Source organism: Apostichopus japonicus, chromosome 9, assembly GCF_037975245.1.
Source record: "Apostichopus japonicus isolate 1M-3 chromosome 9, ASM3797524v1, whole genome shotgun sequence".
Classification (NCBI taxonomy): domain Eukaryota; kingdom Metazoa; phylum Echinodermata; class Holothuroidea; order Aspidochirotida; family Stichopodidae; genus Apostichopus; species Apostichopus japonicus.
Window position 1 is genome coordinate 37,040,140 of NC_092569.1, and position 16,529 is coordinate 37,056,668.

The window sequence follows — 16,529 nt, forward strand, 5'->3', positions numbered from 1 at the left end:
GCTCTAACTGGGTGAATCAAACTAAGTTCACATTGCTTGTGCATCCTATTCCTCTCTTACTAGTGTGCTCTAACTGGGTGAATCAAACTAAGTTCACATTGCTTGTGCATCCTATTCCTCTCTTACTAGTGTTCTCTAACTGGGTGAATCAAACTAAGTTCACATTGCTTCTGCATCCTGTTCCTCTCTTACTAGTGTGCTCTAACTGGGTGAATCAAACTAAGTTCACATTGCCCGTGCATCCTATTCCTCTCTTACTGGTGTTCTCTAACTGGGTGTTTCAAACTAAGTTCACATAGCTTGTGCATCCTATTCCTCTCTTACTAGTGTTCTCTAACTGGGTGAGTCAAACTAAGTTCACATTGCTTGTGCATCCTATTCCTCTCTTACTAATGTTCTCTAACTGGGTGAATCAAACTAAGTTCACATTGCTTGTGCATCCTATTCCTCTCTTACTAGTGTGCTCTAACTGGGTGTTTCAAACTAAGTTCACATTGCTTGTGCATCCTATTCCTCTCTTACTAATGTTCTCTAACTTGGTGAATCAAACTAAGTTCACATTGCTTGTGCATCCTATTCCTCTCTTACTAGTGTGCTCTAACTGGGTGTTTCAAACTAAGTTCACATTGCTTGTGCATCCTATTCCTCTCTTACTAGTGTTCTCTAACTGGGTGTTTCAAACTAAGTTCACATTGCTTGTGCATCCTATTCCTCTCTTACTAGTGTGCTCTAACTGGGTGTTTCAAACTAAGTTCACATTGCTTGTGCATCCTATTCCTCTCTTACTAGTGTGCTCTAACTGGGTGTTTCAAACTAAGTTCACATTGCTTGTGCATCCTATTCCTCTCTTACTAGTTTTCTCTACCTGGGTGAATCAAACTAAGTTCACATTGCTTGTGCATCCTATTCCTCTCTTACTAGTGTTCTCTAACTTGGTGAGTCAAACTAAGTTCACATTGCTTGTGCATCCTATTCCTCTCTTACTAGTGTTCTCTAACTGGGTGAGTCAAACTAAGTTCATTGCTTGTGCATCCTATTCCTCTCTTACTAGTGTTCTCTAACTGGGTGAATCAAACTAAGTTCACATCGCTTGTGCATCCTATTCCTCTCTAAACTAGTGTTCTAATGCACATCAATATCCTGCCCAAAGGGAAACAAATTTACAAATTGCAAGATTTTCTTTTTACTTACATATCAATCTTAAAAATGGCAGACAATCTTGCATTGCAATGAAGTTGCTGTTTACAATGAAGGATTTATGCTGAATACAAGATTAAAACTTCCAAATGTGTTAAAAGTGATGTTAACAGGATTAGTTTATTTGCAGGTGTCCTTTACAGATAAATAGCTTCATTGTTGCTTCCAGATAAACAAAGAGAGAATAATACCCTCAGGACAGATACCTACCTGGTGTATCAATAAACTAATATTGTGGACACATCACAAGAAATGCTCAGTATGAAACATTCAAATTTCCATTGTTTGCACTTGTCAAGTCTATCAATGGACTGAGCTTTATGGTAATTAGATGCTTGATTAAGCTCTGAATCTTTAACACTCTGTGGATCTCACAATTTGTATTTGCCTTGAGGCAACTACAAAGAATGCTTACTGATTTAATGAGGTACTTTGGGAGAAGAAAGTTGAAGAAGAAATGTAGTAGTACTACTTTTGCCACAGTTTGATGACCAAGTTGGCAATCAGCCACTAACAATTTGTTAGCTCTTTCTGTAACTTTCAAAGCAATGGCTCGGAGACATACCTTCCTCGGTTATAAATGGGCATACAAAGTATGGTTTTGGTCTTGTACCCAGTTTGAAGATCAACATCTCTGTAAAATAAAAATACACAAAACAGAAATCTGGACAATTCAAACTAGATTCATGAATTCTGCAAGGAAGGAAATAGACAATATAACACCATTTACAGCCTTGTTTTCTGGAAGAGCAAAGGGGAATTCACATCCAATCTGATCAATACAAGTTACAATATAACACCATTTACAGCATTGTTTTCTACAAGAGCTAAGGGGAAGTCACATCCAATCTGATCAATACAAGTTACAATATAACACCATTTACAGCCTTGTTTTCTGGAAGAGCAAAGGGGAATTCACATCCAATCTGATCAATACAAGTTACAATATAACACCATTTACAGCATTGTTTTCTGGAAGAGCAAAGGGGAATTCACATCCGATCTGATCAATACAAGTTACAATATAACACCATTTACAGCATTGTTTTCTACAAGAGCTAAGGGGAAGTCACATCCAATCTGATCAATACAAGTTACAATATAACACCATTTACAGCATTGTTTTCTGGAAGAGCAAAGGGGAATTCACATCCGATCTGATCAATACAAGTTACAATATAACACCATTTACAGCATTGTTTTCTACAAGAGCTAAGGGGAAGTCACATCCGATCTGATCAATACAAGTTACAATATAACACCATTTACAGCATTGTTTTCTGGAAGAGCAAAGGGGAATTCACATCCAATCTGATCAATACAAGTTACAATATAACACCATTTACAGCCTTGTTTTCTACAAGAGCTAAGGGGAAGTCACATCCAATCTGATCAATACAAGTTACAATATAACACCATTTACAGCTGAGCCTTGTAATCTGGAAGAGCAAAGGGGAATTCACATCCAATCTGATCAATACAAGTTACAATATAACACCATTTACAGCTGTGTAATCTACAAGAGCTAAGGGGAAGTCACATTATGCATCCAGCTGTAACTATTTAATGGATATAGCTATTGTCATGGCAACATGTTTAGTAGCACTGGTGGGGTGAGAGGTGTAAATATCATTAAGGACATATGGATCACACTTGCATTAAGTACTAAACATTTTGATATTGTGTGTAGAATACAAATCCAGTATAATTATGTTGTATTTGTAATACAGATATAATCAACATCAAGTATGGATTCATCTCCTAGTGGGATCTAAGCCAAGTACATTGGGCATCTCTGTAGTATCAACCTGTTAAATATTTGATCTTATAAGACTGAAGTAATCAGTGATAAAAACATTACGCATTTAGGTAAAATTACTTCCGAAGTATCAATAACATTGCAGCACCTGTTAAATCTTTGATCTTGGTAAGCATCAGGAATGCTCAAGATTTCTCCAGTAGAGGCAACATGTCCAGCCACTCCTTTAGCCATGGGGAACCTGAAGAGAACATTCATTATATACCAGTAAATACCAGGAATGAACATAACATGCGTGACTACACCTAGAGGATCCTAATACCACTTATGTATTTAACACAAAATATCCTGGAGTACTTAACACACCTGACTACACCTAGGGTGTTCCTATTACCAGTATGTATTTAAAGGAATGGTTCAGGTGTCTGACATGTCTATCTTGTATGAAAGAGCTTAATAAGACAAACAGAACAGTGAAGAAACTACCATGATAGCATGCTCTGTTAAGGAGATATCACACTTTGAAGATTTCACAATTTCTTTGCAAATGACTGGTGTAGAAAGACTAACTGTGAGGGTGTGATGTCACATCCTCACTTCCTTAACATGTGTCAATATATTTCATTAAAAATTAATTACATTTTTCGTCACAAATCTAAAAAAATATAATCAAACATTCTTCAGATGTTAAATCTCAAATACTTCCCTAGACACATATGAGATCTCCTGACGTATCTTTTGGTTGTAAGTCATAAAATCTTACAAAATATTTTAATAAATAACAAAGACTTTTCAGGACTGTGAGGATATAACGTCACAGCTAGTCTGATTTCAGCAGTTTCTTCACAATCAGATAGAACTTAAAACTTGAATATCTCCTTAACGGAAAAAGATATTTGAATAATTTCTTCACTATTGGGTTTCTTTTATTGTCCTCTTTCATATAAGATAAACATTTGTGACACCTGAACTAGTCTTTTAACACTAAATATGCTTGAGTACATAACATGCGTGACTACACCTAGAGTGATCATAATACACATATGTATTTACCTTAACACTTAATATGCTGGAGTACTTAACACACCTAACTACACCTAGGGTGTTCCTAATGCCGGTATGTATTTAACACTAAATATGCTGCAGTACTTAACACACCTAACTACACCTAGGGTGATCATAACACCAGTATGTATTTAACACTAAATATGCTTGAGTACATAGCATGCGTGACTACATCTAGAGTGGTCATAATACCAGTATGTATTTAACACTAAAAATGCTGTAGTACTTAACACACCTAACTAAACCTAGGGGTGTTCCCTACACCAATATGTTTTTAACACTACTTATGCTGGAGTACTTAAAGTCTTAATACATGTTTGCTGATGAATTTTGGAAAACAAACTTCTGAAGCAGTTTCAGTGTTTTTTATTCTAAATGCACTCTGACCAGGTGGGTTTAATGGAGAAAAGATGTCGCAATCGTAAGAAAGAAATTTATTTTCTGTTGCCCTTATGGCGCAAACGATTTACCGTAAAATCACTGCGACCGCCCATTTCAGAATGTTCATTACAAATGTAACCTACATATACTCGTATCGTCCACTTTCTTGACCCAATTTCACATAGGAAATGTCGAAAACACCTGTTTATTCCTTGCAGTAGAAGTAAATGACATAATTTTGCAAGTTACATTGGTTAAGACCGAAAGAAAGATACTTTTCAAGAAAATTGACCTAACATCTAGGCTAATCACGAAAGTGAAAGTAAGCTTAACGGTCGTTAACAAAACAGAGAGATTTGATTGGCGCATGATCTGTTGGGCGGGGCTTGCAAATTTTGATTAAAATTTGTTGAATCTACGGACTGGTTAAAAATCTGGCGAATTTTTTTCAGCTCAAAATGTTTAACGACAGATAAACTCAATGAAAATTATGATTATTAATATAGAAATAGCATAGAACGGTGTTATTTTCACTGAGCTTTTAGGGCAGTAAGCTGGAAATGTCAAAGTTAAAATTTGGCAAACACACATTGGGACTTTAACACACCTGACTACAACTAGGGTCTTCCTTATACCAATATGTATTTAACACTAAACATGCTGGAATACTTCACACCTGGTTACTGACCTTATTTCTTTCTGATCCTGTTCATCCATCATCTGATTTCCCAGGCCATTGCCTATGTCAAAAATCCTTGCATACAGCTCCTTTGTTTTGCTGTCTACCAAGAATAAACTGGCTCGGTCTGCACTCACTAACTTCTGTGCAAAGTTCTAGCAAAAACAGGAGATTCAGTAAAAGCTATTCTTTAAGTGAAAAGAAGAGGGAGATGATGGAAGGACTACACATAAAACAAATTCATTGATATCTTTTTATTATATTGATATATCCTCACAGTAAATGTTTTAATTAGTTTTCAACTTACCATAATTTTCATGATAACACCATCCATGCTTACAATATCTGTAAATATTGACCTAAACGACAAAACAAAAAATTAAAAAAAATCAGAACGTAACTGCAATCTACATGAAGTAACTACTAAAAGAGCAATTAAAAGGGCAAACAGAGATATCTGTTAGTCTAAACTGAGGCTCATCAAACATTTGCTGATGAAGGAAGTTATACTTTAAAGGTTTGTGACTACAATCTGCATCAAAGTCAATATAAGCTGTTACTTTCTATATTGAGAGCATTAGGAGTAGTAGGACAAACTGGCTGGAGTTATGATGTGAATTGGGAAGCATTGAGAGCATAAGGAGCAGTAGGACAACCCAGGTACTGGCTGGAGTTATGTGAATTGTGAGGCAAAGAAAGCATTGAGAGCATTAGGACAACCCAGGTACTGGCTGGAGTTAGGATGTACATTGGGAAGCATTGAGAGCATTAGGAGTAGTAGGACAACCCATGTACTGGCTGGAGTTATGATGTACATTGGGAAGCATTGAGAGCATTAGGAGTAGTAGGACAACCCAGGTACTGGCTGGAGTTATGATGTACATTGGGAAGCATTGAGAGCATAAGGAGTAGTAGGACAACCCAGGTACTGGCTGGAGTTATGATGTGAACTGGGAAGCAAAGAAAGCATTGAGAGCATTAGGAGTAATAGGACAACCCAGGTACTGGCTGGAGTTATGATGTGTATTGGGAAGCAAAGAAAGCATTGAGAGCATTAGGAGTAATAGGACAACCCAGGTACTGGCTGGAGTTATGATGTTAATTGGGAAGCAAAGAAAGCATTGAGAGCATTAGGACAACCCAGGTAATTGCTGGAGTTATGATGTGTATTGGGAAGCAAAGAAAGCATTGAGAGCATTAGGACAACCCAGGTACTGGCTGGAGTTATGATGTGAATTGGGAAGCAAAGAAAGCATTGAGAGCATTAGGAGTAATAGGACAACCCAGGTACTGGCTGGAGTTATGATGTGAATTGGGAAGCAAAGAAAGCATTGAGAGCATTAGGACAACCCAGGTACTTGCTGGAGTTATGATGTGAATTGGGAAGCAAAGAAAGCATTGAGAGCATTAGGAGTAGTAGGACAACCCAGGTACTGGCTGGAGTTATGATGTGAATTGGGAAGCAAAGAAATATTGAGAGCATTAGGACAACCCAGGTACTGGCTGGAGTTATGATGTGTATTGGGAAGCAAAGAAAGCATTGAGAGCATTAGGAGTAGTAGGACAACCCAGGTGATGGGTGGAGTTACGATGTGAATTGGGAAGCAAAGAAAGCATTGAGAGCATTAGGAGTAGTAGGACAACCCAGGTACTGGCTGGAGTTATGATGTACATTGGGAAGCAAAGAAAGCATTGAGAGCATTAGGAGTAGTAGGACAACCCAGGTACTGGCTGAAGTTATGATGTGTATTGTGAGGCAAATAAAGCATTGAGAGCATTAGGAGTAGTACGACAACCCAGGTACTGGCTGGAGTTATGATGTACATTGGGAAGCAAAGAAAGCATTGAGAGCATTAGGAGTAGTAGGACAACCCAGGTACTGGCTGGAGTTATGATGTGAATTGGGAAGCAAAGAAAGCATTGAGAGCATTAGGAGTAGTAGGACAACCCAGGTACTGGCTGGAGTTATGATGTGTATTGTGAGGCAAAGAAAGCATTGCAAGCATTGGCAATGCCAAATACTATCTAGTACAGTTATTTTGAATAATTGGACTTATATTTGACTATTGATGTTAGCCCATGCTCGCTTGGAAGAAGTTTGCTTGGATGTTTAAATATTCTTTGTAATAGTTTGAACTGGTGACTAGTTTCCACATAATCCACAAGATGCATGATCTATAGGATTAACCCTTAATCCTAGGATTACACTCACCTGGTGACAGCCAGAAGGAAGTCATTCAATTTTCTTTGTCTTGTCATACTTATGTAGATCTAAAGATCAATACAGAGAATAGAAACAAAAGTCAAGTCTAATCAACATTCATTGGAAGAAAGATGGATTTATCCAGACATCAATTAAAAGCAAAGATTAACAAGATGGATTTATCCAGACATCAATTAAAAGCAAAGATTAACAAGATGGATTTATCCAGACATCAATTAAAAGCAAAGATTAACAAGATGGATTGTTAAATTTTATAATAATTAACAAATAGCACTGTGATAATGCTTAAACAAATGGCAACCATGGCTTCACATTTGCATGGTCCAGGGATGTGTTTTAATAATGAGAAGGATATCCAATGAATCTCTTTGAAGTTTACTTGTTGCCACCAAGGACACCATCTCTGTTATACTTGCTAAGTCCTACATCCTAATCATGTTAATTAATAACTACACAATACCAAGGTTACTTCATCTACTTAAAGAAGGTTTAAACACACAAATAGGATATAGTTAATATCAGTGGTTACCTCTGAAATCTAATATTATTGACTTGAGTCAACAAGATAGTGGTTGGTGAAGAGTCTGATTTCAAACACCACAATGAAGTAATTGTTCATTTGAACACTTTGTAAAAGTTTGGATTTGAGAGACATCTCACTAATCTTGTTTGGATTAAGTTGTTCTTTACAGACACATTTTCAGAGTACATAGTATTACATTGCTATATAGTGTGAACAGCCGTTTCACTCTCTTACGATATAAACCTGTGACCTTGGATGAAAGATTCTTGTTTTCAGAACATACTGTAATTGGCTCTTGGCAGCTTGTATTCATATTATGAAATTACAAACATGATAGAAAAGAAAACAAAGAACAACAACAACAAAGAACAACAATAACAACAAAGAACAACAATAACAACAAAGAACAACAATAACAACAAAGAACAACAATAACAACAAAGAACAACAATAACAACAAAGAACAACAATAACAACAAAGAACAACACTAACAACAAAGAACAACAATAACAACTGAACTTCAAAACCTATCAATCAAAACTTTGAAATTGAAGAGGATTGTAAGTCCTTAAAATTTTAGGTCTTTGTGAATCTGTTGCATATATTCATCTCTAATCCTTCCATGATTAAATGCATATATGTCATACATATGCATGATCAACACTCACCAGGTGAGATAACTAACTGGTCAGTAAATGGGAGGAAATGTGTGTGCATGATATACCCATATAACAAAACTGCATGATCAACGCGACTCACCAGGTGAGATAACTAACTGGTCAGTATATAGGTGGAAATGTGTGTGCATGATATACCCATATAACAAAACTGCATGATCAACACTCACCAGGTGAGATAACTAACTGGTCAGTAAATGGGAGGAAATGTGTGTGCATGATATACCCATATAACAAAACTGTTTGCTCACATCATGTTAACAATAATACTGAGGAAATGTGTGTGCATGATATACCCATATAACAAAACTGTTTGCTCACATCATGTTAACAATAATACTGAGGAAATGTGTGTGCATGATATACCCATATAACAAAACTGTTTGCTCACATCATGTTAACAATAATACTGAGGAAATGTGTGTGCATGATATACCCATATAACAAAACTGTTTGCTCACATCATGTTAACAATAATACTGAGGAAATGTGTGTGCATGATATACCCATATAACAAAACTGTTTGCTCACATCATGTTAACAATAATACTGAGGAAATGTGTGTGCATGATATACCCATATAACAAAACTGTTTGCTCACATCATGTTAACAATAATACTGAGGAAATGTGTGTGCATGATATACCCATATAACAAAACTGTTTGCTCACATCATGTTAACAATAATACTTCCACTTCGGTCAAATTGTACAAATGATTCTGTCTATAGTAGGAGCAACATCCCAATAGCAAATAATGAATGGCCAATTAAACAATTGGTATTTCTACATCACTGTTTGATAACCGACATTACACATTACAAGTATCATAATTCAGATATCAAAATTAGTAAGTACAGCTTGTACAATAGTAACTTTTTAGAATATATTACAGCTGGTAACACGTAAGAAGGTCATATGGTTAACCCTAGAATAACATCTTCATTTCCCACTTGTGTTTTTATAGCAATGAAACCTGCTTCCACTCAACCAATAGCTATTGACAACAACAAAAAAGAAGCTTTCTAGCAAAATTGTGCTAATTCTTGTAATTGCATAAGTTGAGAGGAACAAATATAGCTCCAGTTTTCAAAAGAGGGAAATTTGTAACAAATTTGTAAAAATGATGTGTCATATTCCTAATTGTAATGATAAATTTACTGCATTCTACCTGTTAACTAATTAGCATTCCACGGTGTAATTAACTAATTAGTATTCCACGGTGCAATTAAGGAATAAATTGCTTAAGGCTGTCTGCTATTACAACAATAACAGAGATCCTAAATTTTTGGGAATAATGGACGAGGCCCACTCAAGTCAGTTATTGTTTGAAATTTAGGGTTGAGACTGTTTATGAGCCAATAAACAGGCAACCATTTTAAGCAATGTATTCCTATTCGACACCCCAAAATTTATAATAAACATCCGTTTTTTAAGCAAAAAAATTGAAAAAATTGAGTGGCAAATATCCTTGAATGGTTGAAGCATTTAATTGTCATACTCCATTTCACTTGGAGGAAGTTATGGTTGGAATGAGTTGTTCACTAACTAGGCCTAATGTTAGACTGACCACTGCAAAGCCAATATGCTAGGCTACAACACTTTTGCTAAGGATGTTTTAAATCATACAGTATTGAAGTTGTAAAGAGCTGAGACATCTTACCAACAGGATCTTATCAATGCATGTTATTGTACACAATTGTGTCTCATACTACATTTTACTAATAACACACTAAATGATACATGGACTAAAGCTTTGTCTTAGCTGGTATGGACTACAGCTTTGTCTTAGTTGGTATGAACGGAACATTCACAATCAAGTAAGAAATTCAAACTGTGATGGATCATTATTAAAAAATGAGTTCTGAGAGCAAGTGACATGATAAAGTATAATGAGTTGATGATAGCAGGCTGTAATAATTATACATAAATAAATTGAAGACATCAGGCTATGTGGAACTATTTGTAAACTGGACAAGGAAGTAAGCTGCAATGAGCTATTGATGATAATAATAATAGGCTATAATGAATAATATGAAGATAAATGGGGTATGAGTAGTCAGCTATAGTCATGCACCAAGAATAGCAGTGAAAGGAGAGGAATGTATAACTCCTGCTTGACATGCACCAAGATTAACAGTACAAGGAGAGGAATGTATAACTCCTGCTTGTCATGCACCAAGAATAGCAGTGAAGGGAGATGAAAGTATAACTCCTGCTTGTCATGGACCAAGAATAGAGGTGAAAGGAGAGGAATGTATAACACCAGCTTGACATGCACCAAGAATAGCAGTGAAGGGAGATGAAAGTATAACTCCTGCTTGTCATGGACCAAGAATAAAAGAGAAAGGTGGGGAATGTATAAATCCTGCTTGTCATGTACTAAGAGTAGGAGTGAAAGTAGAGGAATGTATAACTCCTGCTTGTCATGCACCAAGAACAGCAGTGAAAAGAGAGGAATGTATAACACCAGCTTGACATGCACCAAGAATAGCAGTGAAGGGAGATGAAAGTATAACTCCTGCTTGTCATGGACCAAGAATAAAAGAGAAAGGTGGGGAATGTATAAATCCTGCTTGTCATGTACTAAGAGTAGGAGTGAAAGTAGAGGAATGTATAACTCCTGCTTGTCATGCACCAAGAACAGCAGTGAAAAGAGAGGAATGTATAACTTCTGCTTGTCATGGACCAAGATTAAAAGAGAAAGGTGGGGAATGTATAAATCCTGCTTGTCATGTGCTAAGAATAGGAGTGAAAGTAGAGGAATGTATTACTGCTGCTTGTCATGCACCAAGATTAAAAGAGAAAGGTGGGGAATGTATAAATCCTGCTTGTCATGTGCTAAGAATAGGAGTGAAAGTAGAGGAATGTATAACTCCTGCTTGTCATGCACCAAGATTAAGAGTGAAAAGAGAGGAATGTATAACACCTGCTTGTCATGGACCAAGACTAAAAGAGAAAGGTGGGGAATTTATAAATCCTGCCTGTCATGTGCTAAGAATAGAGGTGAAAGTAGAGGAATGTATTACTACTGCTTGTCATGTACCAAAAATAGCAGTGAAAGTAGAGGAATGTATAACTTCTGCTTGTCATGGACCAAGATTAAAAGAGAAAGGTGGGGAATGTATAAATCCTGCTTGTCATGTACTAAGAATAGAGGTGAAAGGAGAGGAATGTATAATTCCTGCTTGTCATGCACCAAGAATAGCAGTGAAAAGAGAGGAATGTATTACTGCTGCTTGTCATGCACCAAGATTAAAAGAGAAAGGTGGGGAATGTATAAATCCTGCTTGTCATGTACTAAGAATAGAGGTGAAAGGAGAGGAATGTATAATTCCTGCTTGTCATGCACCAAGAATAGCAGTGAAAAGAGAGGAATGTATTACTCCTGCTTGTCATGCACCAAGAACAGCAGTGAAGGGAGATAAATGTATAACTCCTGCTTGTCATGCACTAAGAATAGAGGTGGAAGTTACCTCTGACGCAGGATCCTGTTTATAGAGCTGCAGGGAAGAACAACAACATGCAAGATGCGTGCGGCAGGAGTGAAGGAATACGCAGTACAAATGCATAAAACTAACATTAATTAAACAGACATGGAAACATCAACTTCTACCTATTCAGATAATGCAATCAAGTTTATCACACTAATCTTGGGAAGACATAAATTGTGAAAATGACCACCCTAAATTGTCAAACTTCAATCACCACCCTCAGCTACCATCATTAACTGTCCACTCTCAATCACCACTATACTCAGCTACCATCATTAATTGCCCACCCTCAATCACCACTCTCAGCTACCATCATTAATCATCCACCCTAAATCACCACCCTCAGCTACTATCATTACTTGTCCACCCTCAATCACCACCCTCAGCTACCGTCATTAATCATCCAACCTCAATCACCACCCTCAGCTACCATCATTAATCGTCCACCCTCAATCACCAACCTCAGCTACCATCTTTAATTGCCCACCCTCAATCACCACTCTCAGCTACCATCATTAATCATCCACACTCAATCACCACCCTAAGCTACCGTCTTTAATCATCCACCCTCAATAACCACCCTCAGCTTCCATCATTAACTGTCCACCCTCAAACACCACTATACTCAGCTACCATCATGAATTCTCCACCCTCAATCAACACCCTCAGCTACCATCATAAATCATCCACCCTCCATCACCACTCTCAGCTACCATCATTAATCATCCACCCTCAATCACCATCCTCAGTTAACATCATTAATCATCCACCCTCAATCACCACCCTCAGCTACCATCATGCATAATCCACCCTCAATCACCAACCTCAGCTACCATCAGTAATTGTCCACCCTCAATCACCACCCTCGGCTACCATCATTAATCATTCACCATAAATCACCACCCTCAGCTACCATCATAAATTGCCCACCCTCAATCACCACTCTCAGCTACCATCATTAATCATCCACCCTCAATCACCACCCTCAGCTACCACCATTAATCATCCACCCTCAATCACCACCCTCAGCTACCATCATTAATCATCCACCCTCAATCACCAACTTCAGATACCATCATTAATCATCCACCCTCAATCATCACCCTCAGCTACCATCATTAATCATCCAACCTTAATCACGACCCTCAGCTACCATCATTAATCATCCACCCTCAATCACCACCTCAGCTACCATCATTAATCATCCACCCTCAATCACCACCCTCAGCTACCATCATTAATTATCCAACCTCAATCACCACCCTCAGCTACCATCATCAATTGTCCAACCTCAAGTAACTGACCAATGTAGCACATGTTACAGAGGAAGCTTGCCATTGTTACACATACAGAGGTAGCTGACCAATGTAACACATCATACAGAGGTAGCTGACCAATGTAACACATCATACAGAGGTAGCTGACCAATGTAACACATCATACAGAGGTAGCTGACCAATGTAACACAGCTTACAGAGGTAGCTGACCAATGTAACACAGCTTACAGAGGTAGCTGACCAATGTAACACATCATACAGAGGTAGCTGACCAATGTAACACATCATACAGAGGTAGCTGACCAATGTAACACAGCTTACAGAGGTAGCTGACCAAAGTAACACATCATTTAGAGGCAGCTGACCAATGTAACACATCATACAGAGGTAGCTGACCAATGTAACACATCATACAGAGGTAGCTGACCAATGTAACACAGCTTACAGAGGTAGCTGACCAATGTAACACATCATACAGAGGTAGCTGACCAATGTAACACAGCTTACAGAGGTAGCTGACTAATGTAGCACATCATACAGAGGTAGCTGACCAATGTAACACATCATACAGAGGTAGCTGACCAATGTAGCACATCATACAGAGGTAGCTGACCAATGTAACACATCATACAGAGGTAGCTGACCAATGTAGCACATCATACAGAGGTAGCTGACCAATGTAACACATCATACAGAGGTAGCTGACCAATGTAACACATCATACAGAGGTAGCTGACCAATGTAACACATCATACAGAGGTAGCTGACCAATGTAACGCAGCTTACAGAGGTAGCTGACCAATGTAACACATCATACAGAGGTAGCTGACCAATGTAACGCAGCTTACAGAGGTAGCTGACCAATGTAACACAGCTTACAGAGGTAGCTGACCAATGTAACACATCATACAGAGGTAGCTGACCAATGTAACACATCATACAGAGGTAGCTGACCAACGTAACACAGCTTACAGAGGTAGCTGACCAAAGTAACACATCATTTAGAGGCAGCTGACCAATGTAACACATCATACAGAGGTAGCTGACCAATGTAACACATCATACGGAGGTAGCTGACCAATGTAACACATCTTACAGAGGTAGCTGACCAATGTAGCACAGCTTACAGAGGTAGCTGACCAATGTAACACATCATACAGAGGTAGCTGACCAATGTAACACAGCTTACAGAGGTCGCTGACCAATGTAACACATCATACAGAGGTAGCTGACTAATGTAACACATCATACAGAGGTAGCTGACCAATGTAGCACAGCTTACAGAGCTAGCTGACCAATGTATCATATCTAACAAAAGAAAAAATGCTTCATTTTCTCCCTTAAGATAAGAAGTTGAAGTAAGCTACCTACAACAAACATTAAACATGAAAGTGCATACAACATTCAAACCAAAATAATATCAGATATAACTGTTTACAAACATCACTTTGTAAAGCAACAGTTCAGAACATCATTTAACACTGACAAGCATTAAGACAAACAGGCGATGAATAATATTCTGAAAAGAATAGAAAAAAGTCTAATGGCTTTACTTTACCTCAGCAAAGTGTAATGCAACGCCACCCCAGACAAGAAAGGAATTAGCAATCTGTTAGCAAAATGAGATAAAACCCCTGACATAAGGTTTGAACATGATAATCTTGACTAACATTTAATTTCCTAATGGCTAATCCTACTCCAAGACATTGGCTGCACTTAGCTTCACTATAGGAATGACATATACCTGCTTACATCAAACCATTACTGGTAGAATCTGGCTACAAATGACTTTTAACTCTTAATCAAAATAATTATTTACAATTATCACATAAATTGATTTCAAACCCTAACTATTGATTTCCTTGTACTGCACTTTGCATGCTAAGGTAGGTAATGAAGTAATTGTATACAGTACTGAATAAAAAATGCAGAAAATATGGGGAGAAAATACAACAAATTCAATTCAACATTCAACTGTAAACAACTAGAAACATCATAATATATTACCGTCATTCAACTGTAAACAACTAGAAACATCATAATATATTACCGTCATTCAACTGTAAACAACTAGAAACATCATAATATATTACCGTCATTCAACTGTAAACAACTAGAAACATCATAATATATTACCGTCATTCAACTGTAAACAACTAGAAACATCATAATATATTACCGTCATTCAACTGTAAACAACTAGAAACATCATAATATATTACCGTTTCTTCAAAAGATGTGAATCCTGGATGTTCCACGTAGCGGTAGAATTCAAGAACACCTGGGCAAATGATAAATGATAAAGTAATATTAAAGCAATGCATACAACGGGATCTTGTACTCCTTAAACATATATGATAAATAATAAAGTAATACTAAAGCAATGCATACAGGGGGATCTTGTACTCCTTAAACATATATGATATATAATAAAGTAATTTTAAAGCAATGCATACATGGGGATCTTGTATTCCTTAAACATATGATAAATAATAAAGTAATTTTTAAGCAATGCATACAACGGGATCTTGTACTCCTTAAACATATATGATAAATAATAAAGTAATTTTAAAGCAATGCATACAACGGGATCTTGTACTCCTTAAACATATATGATAAATAATAAAGTAATTTTAAAGCAATGCATACATGGGGATCTTGTATTCCTTAAACATATGATAAATAATAAAGTAATTTTTAAGCAATGCATACAACGGGATCTTGTACTCCTTAAACATATATGATAAATAATAAAGTAATTTTAAAGCAATGCATACAACAGGATCTTGTACTCCTTAAACATATATGATAAATAATAAAGTAATATTAAAGCAATGCATACAGGGGTATCTTGTACTCCTTAAACATATATGATAAATAATAAAGTAATATTAAAGCAATGCATACAACGGGATCTTGTACTCCTTAAACATATATGATAAATAATAAAGTAATTTTAAAGCAATGCATACAACGGGATCTTGTACTCCTTAAACATATATGATAAATAATAAAGTAATTTTAAAGCAATGCATACAACGGGATCTTGTACTCCTTAAACATATGATAAATAATAAAGTAATATTAAAGCAATGCATACAGGGGGGATCTTGTACTCCTCAAACATATATGATAAATAATAAAGTAATATTAAAGCAATGCATACATGGGGATCTTGTACTCCTTAAACATATATGATAAATAATAAAGTAATTTTAAAGCAATGCATACAACGGGATCTTGTACTCCTTAA

The 16,529-nt window shown here is 36.8% G+C and overlaps 1 protein-coding gene across 11 annotated transcripts in view; it reads right to left on the minus strand.

The window, feature by feature from the left end:
* LOC139974506 (probable 3',5'-cyclic phosphodiesterase pde-5) overlaps positions 1–16,529 on the minus strand; it is a 137,938-nt gene that overhangs the window by 33,255 nt on the left and 88,154 nt on the right. For 9 of the 11 annotated variants that reach the window (XR_011795495.1, XR_011795496.1, XM_071981701.1 and 6 more), the window contains 8 exons: positions 15,499–15,557; positions 14,835–14,885; positions 11,982–12,008; positions 7,294–7,352; positions 5,389–5,440; positions 5,091–5,236; positions 3,105–3,197; positions 1,763–1,831 (listed from right to left, as the gene is read on the minus strand). Coding sequence is in view for 9 of the 11 variants with exons in the window: in XM_071981701.1 (XP_071837802.1) it covers positions 1,763–1,831; positions 3,105–3,197; positions 5,091–5,236; positions 5,389–5,440; positions 7,294–7,352; positions 11,982–12,008; positions 14,835–14,885; positions 15,499–15,557 (556 nt within the window). In the remaining 2 variants the exon portion in view is untranslated. The remainder of the gene's footprint in view (positions 1–1,762; positions 1,832–3,104; positions 3,198–5,090; positions 5,237–5,388; positions 5,441–7,293; positions 7,353–11,981; positions 12,009–14,834; positions 14,886–15,498; positions 15,558–16,529) is intronic. The other 2 variants (XM_071981706.1, XM_071981700.1) reach the window with 1 other exon arrangement.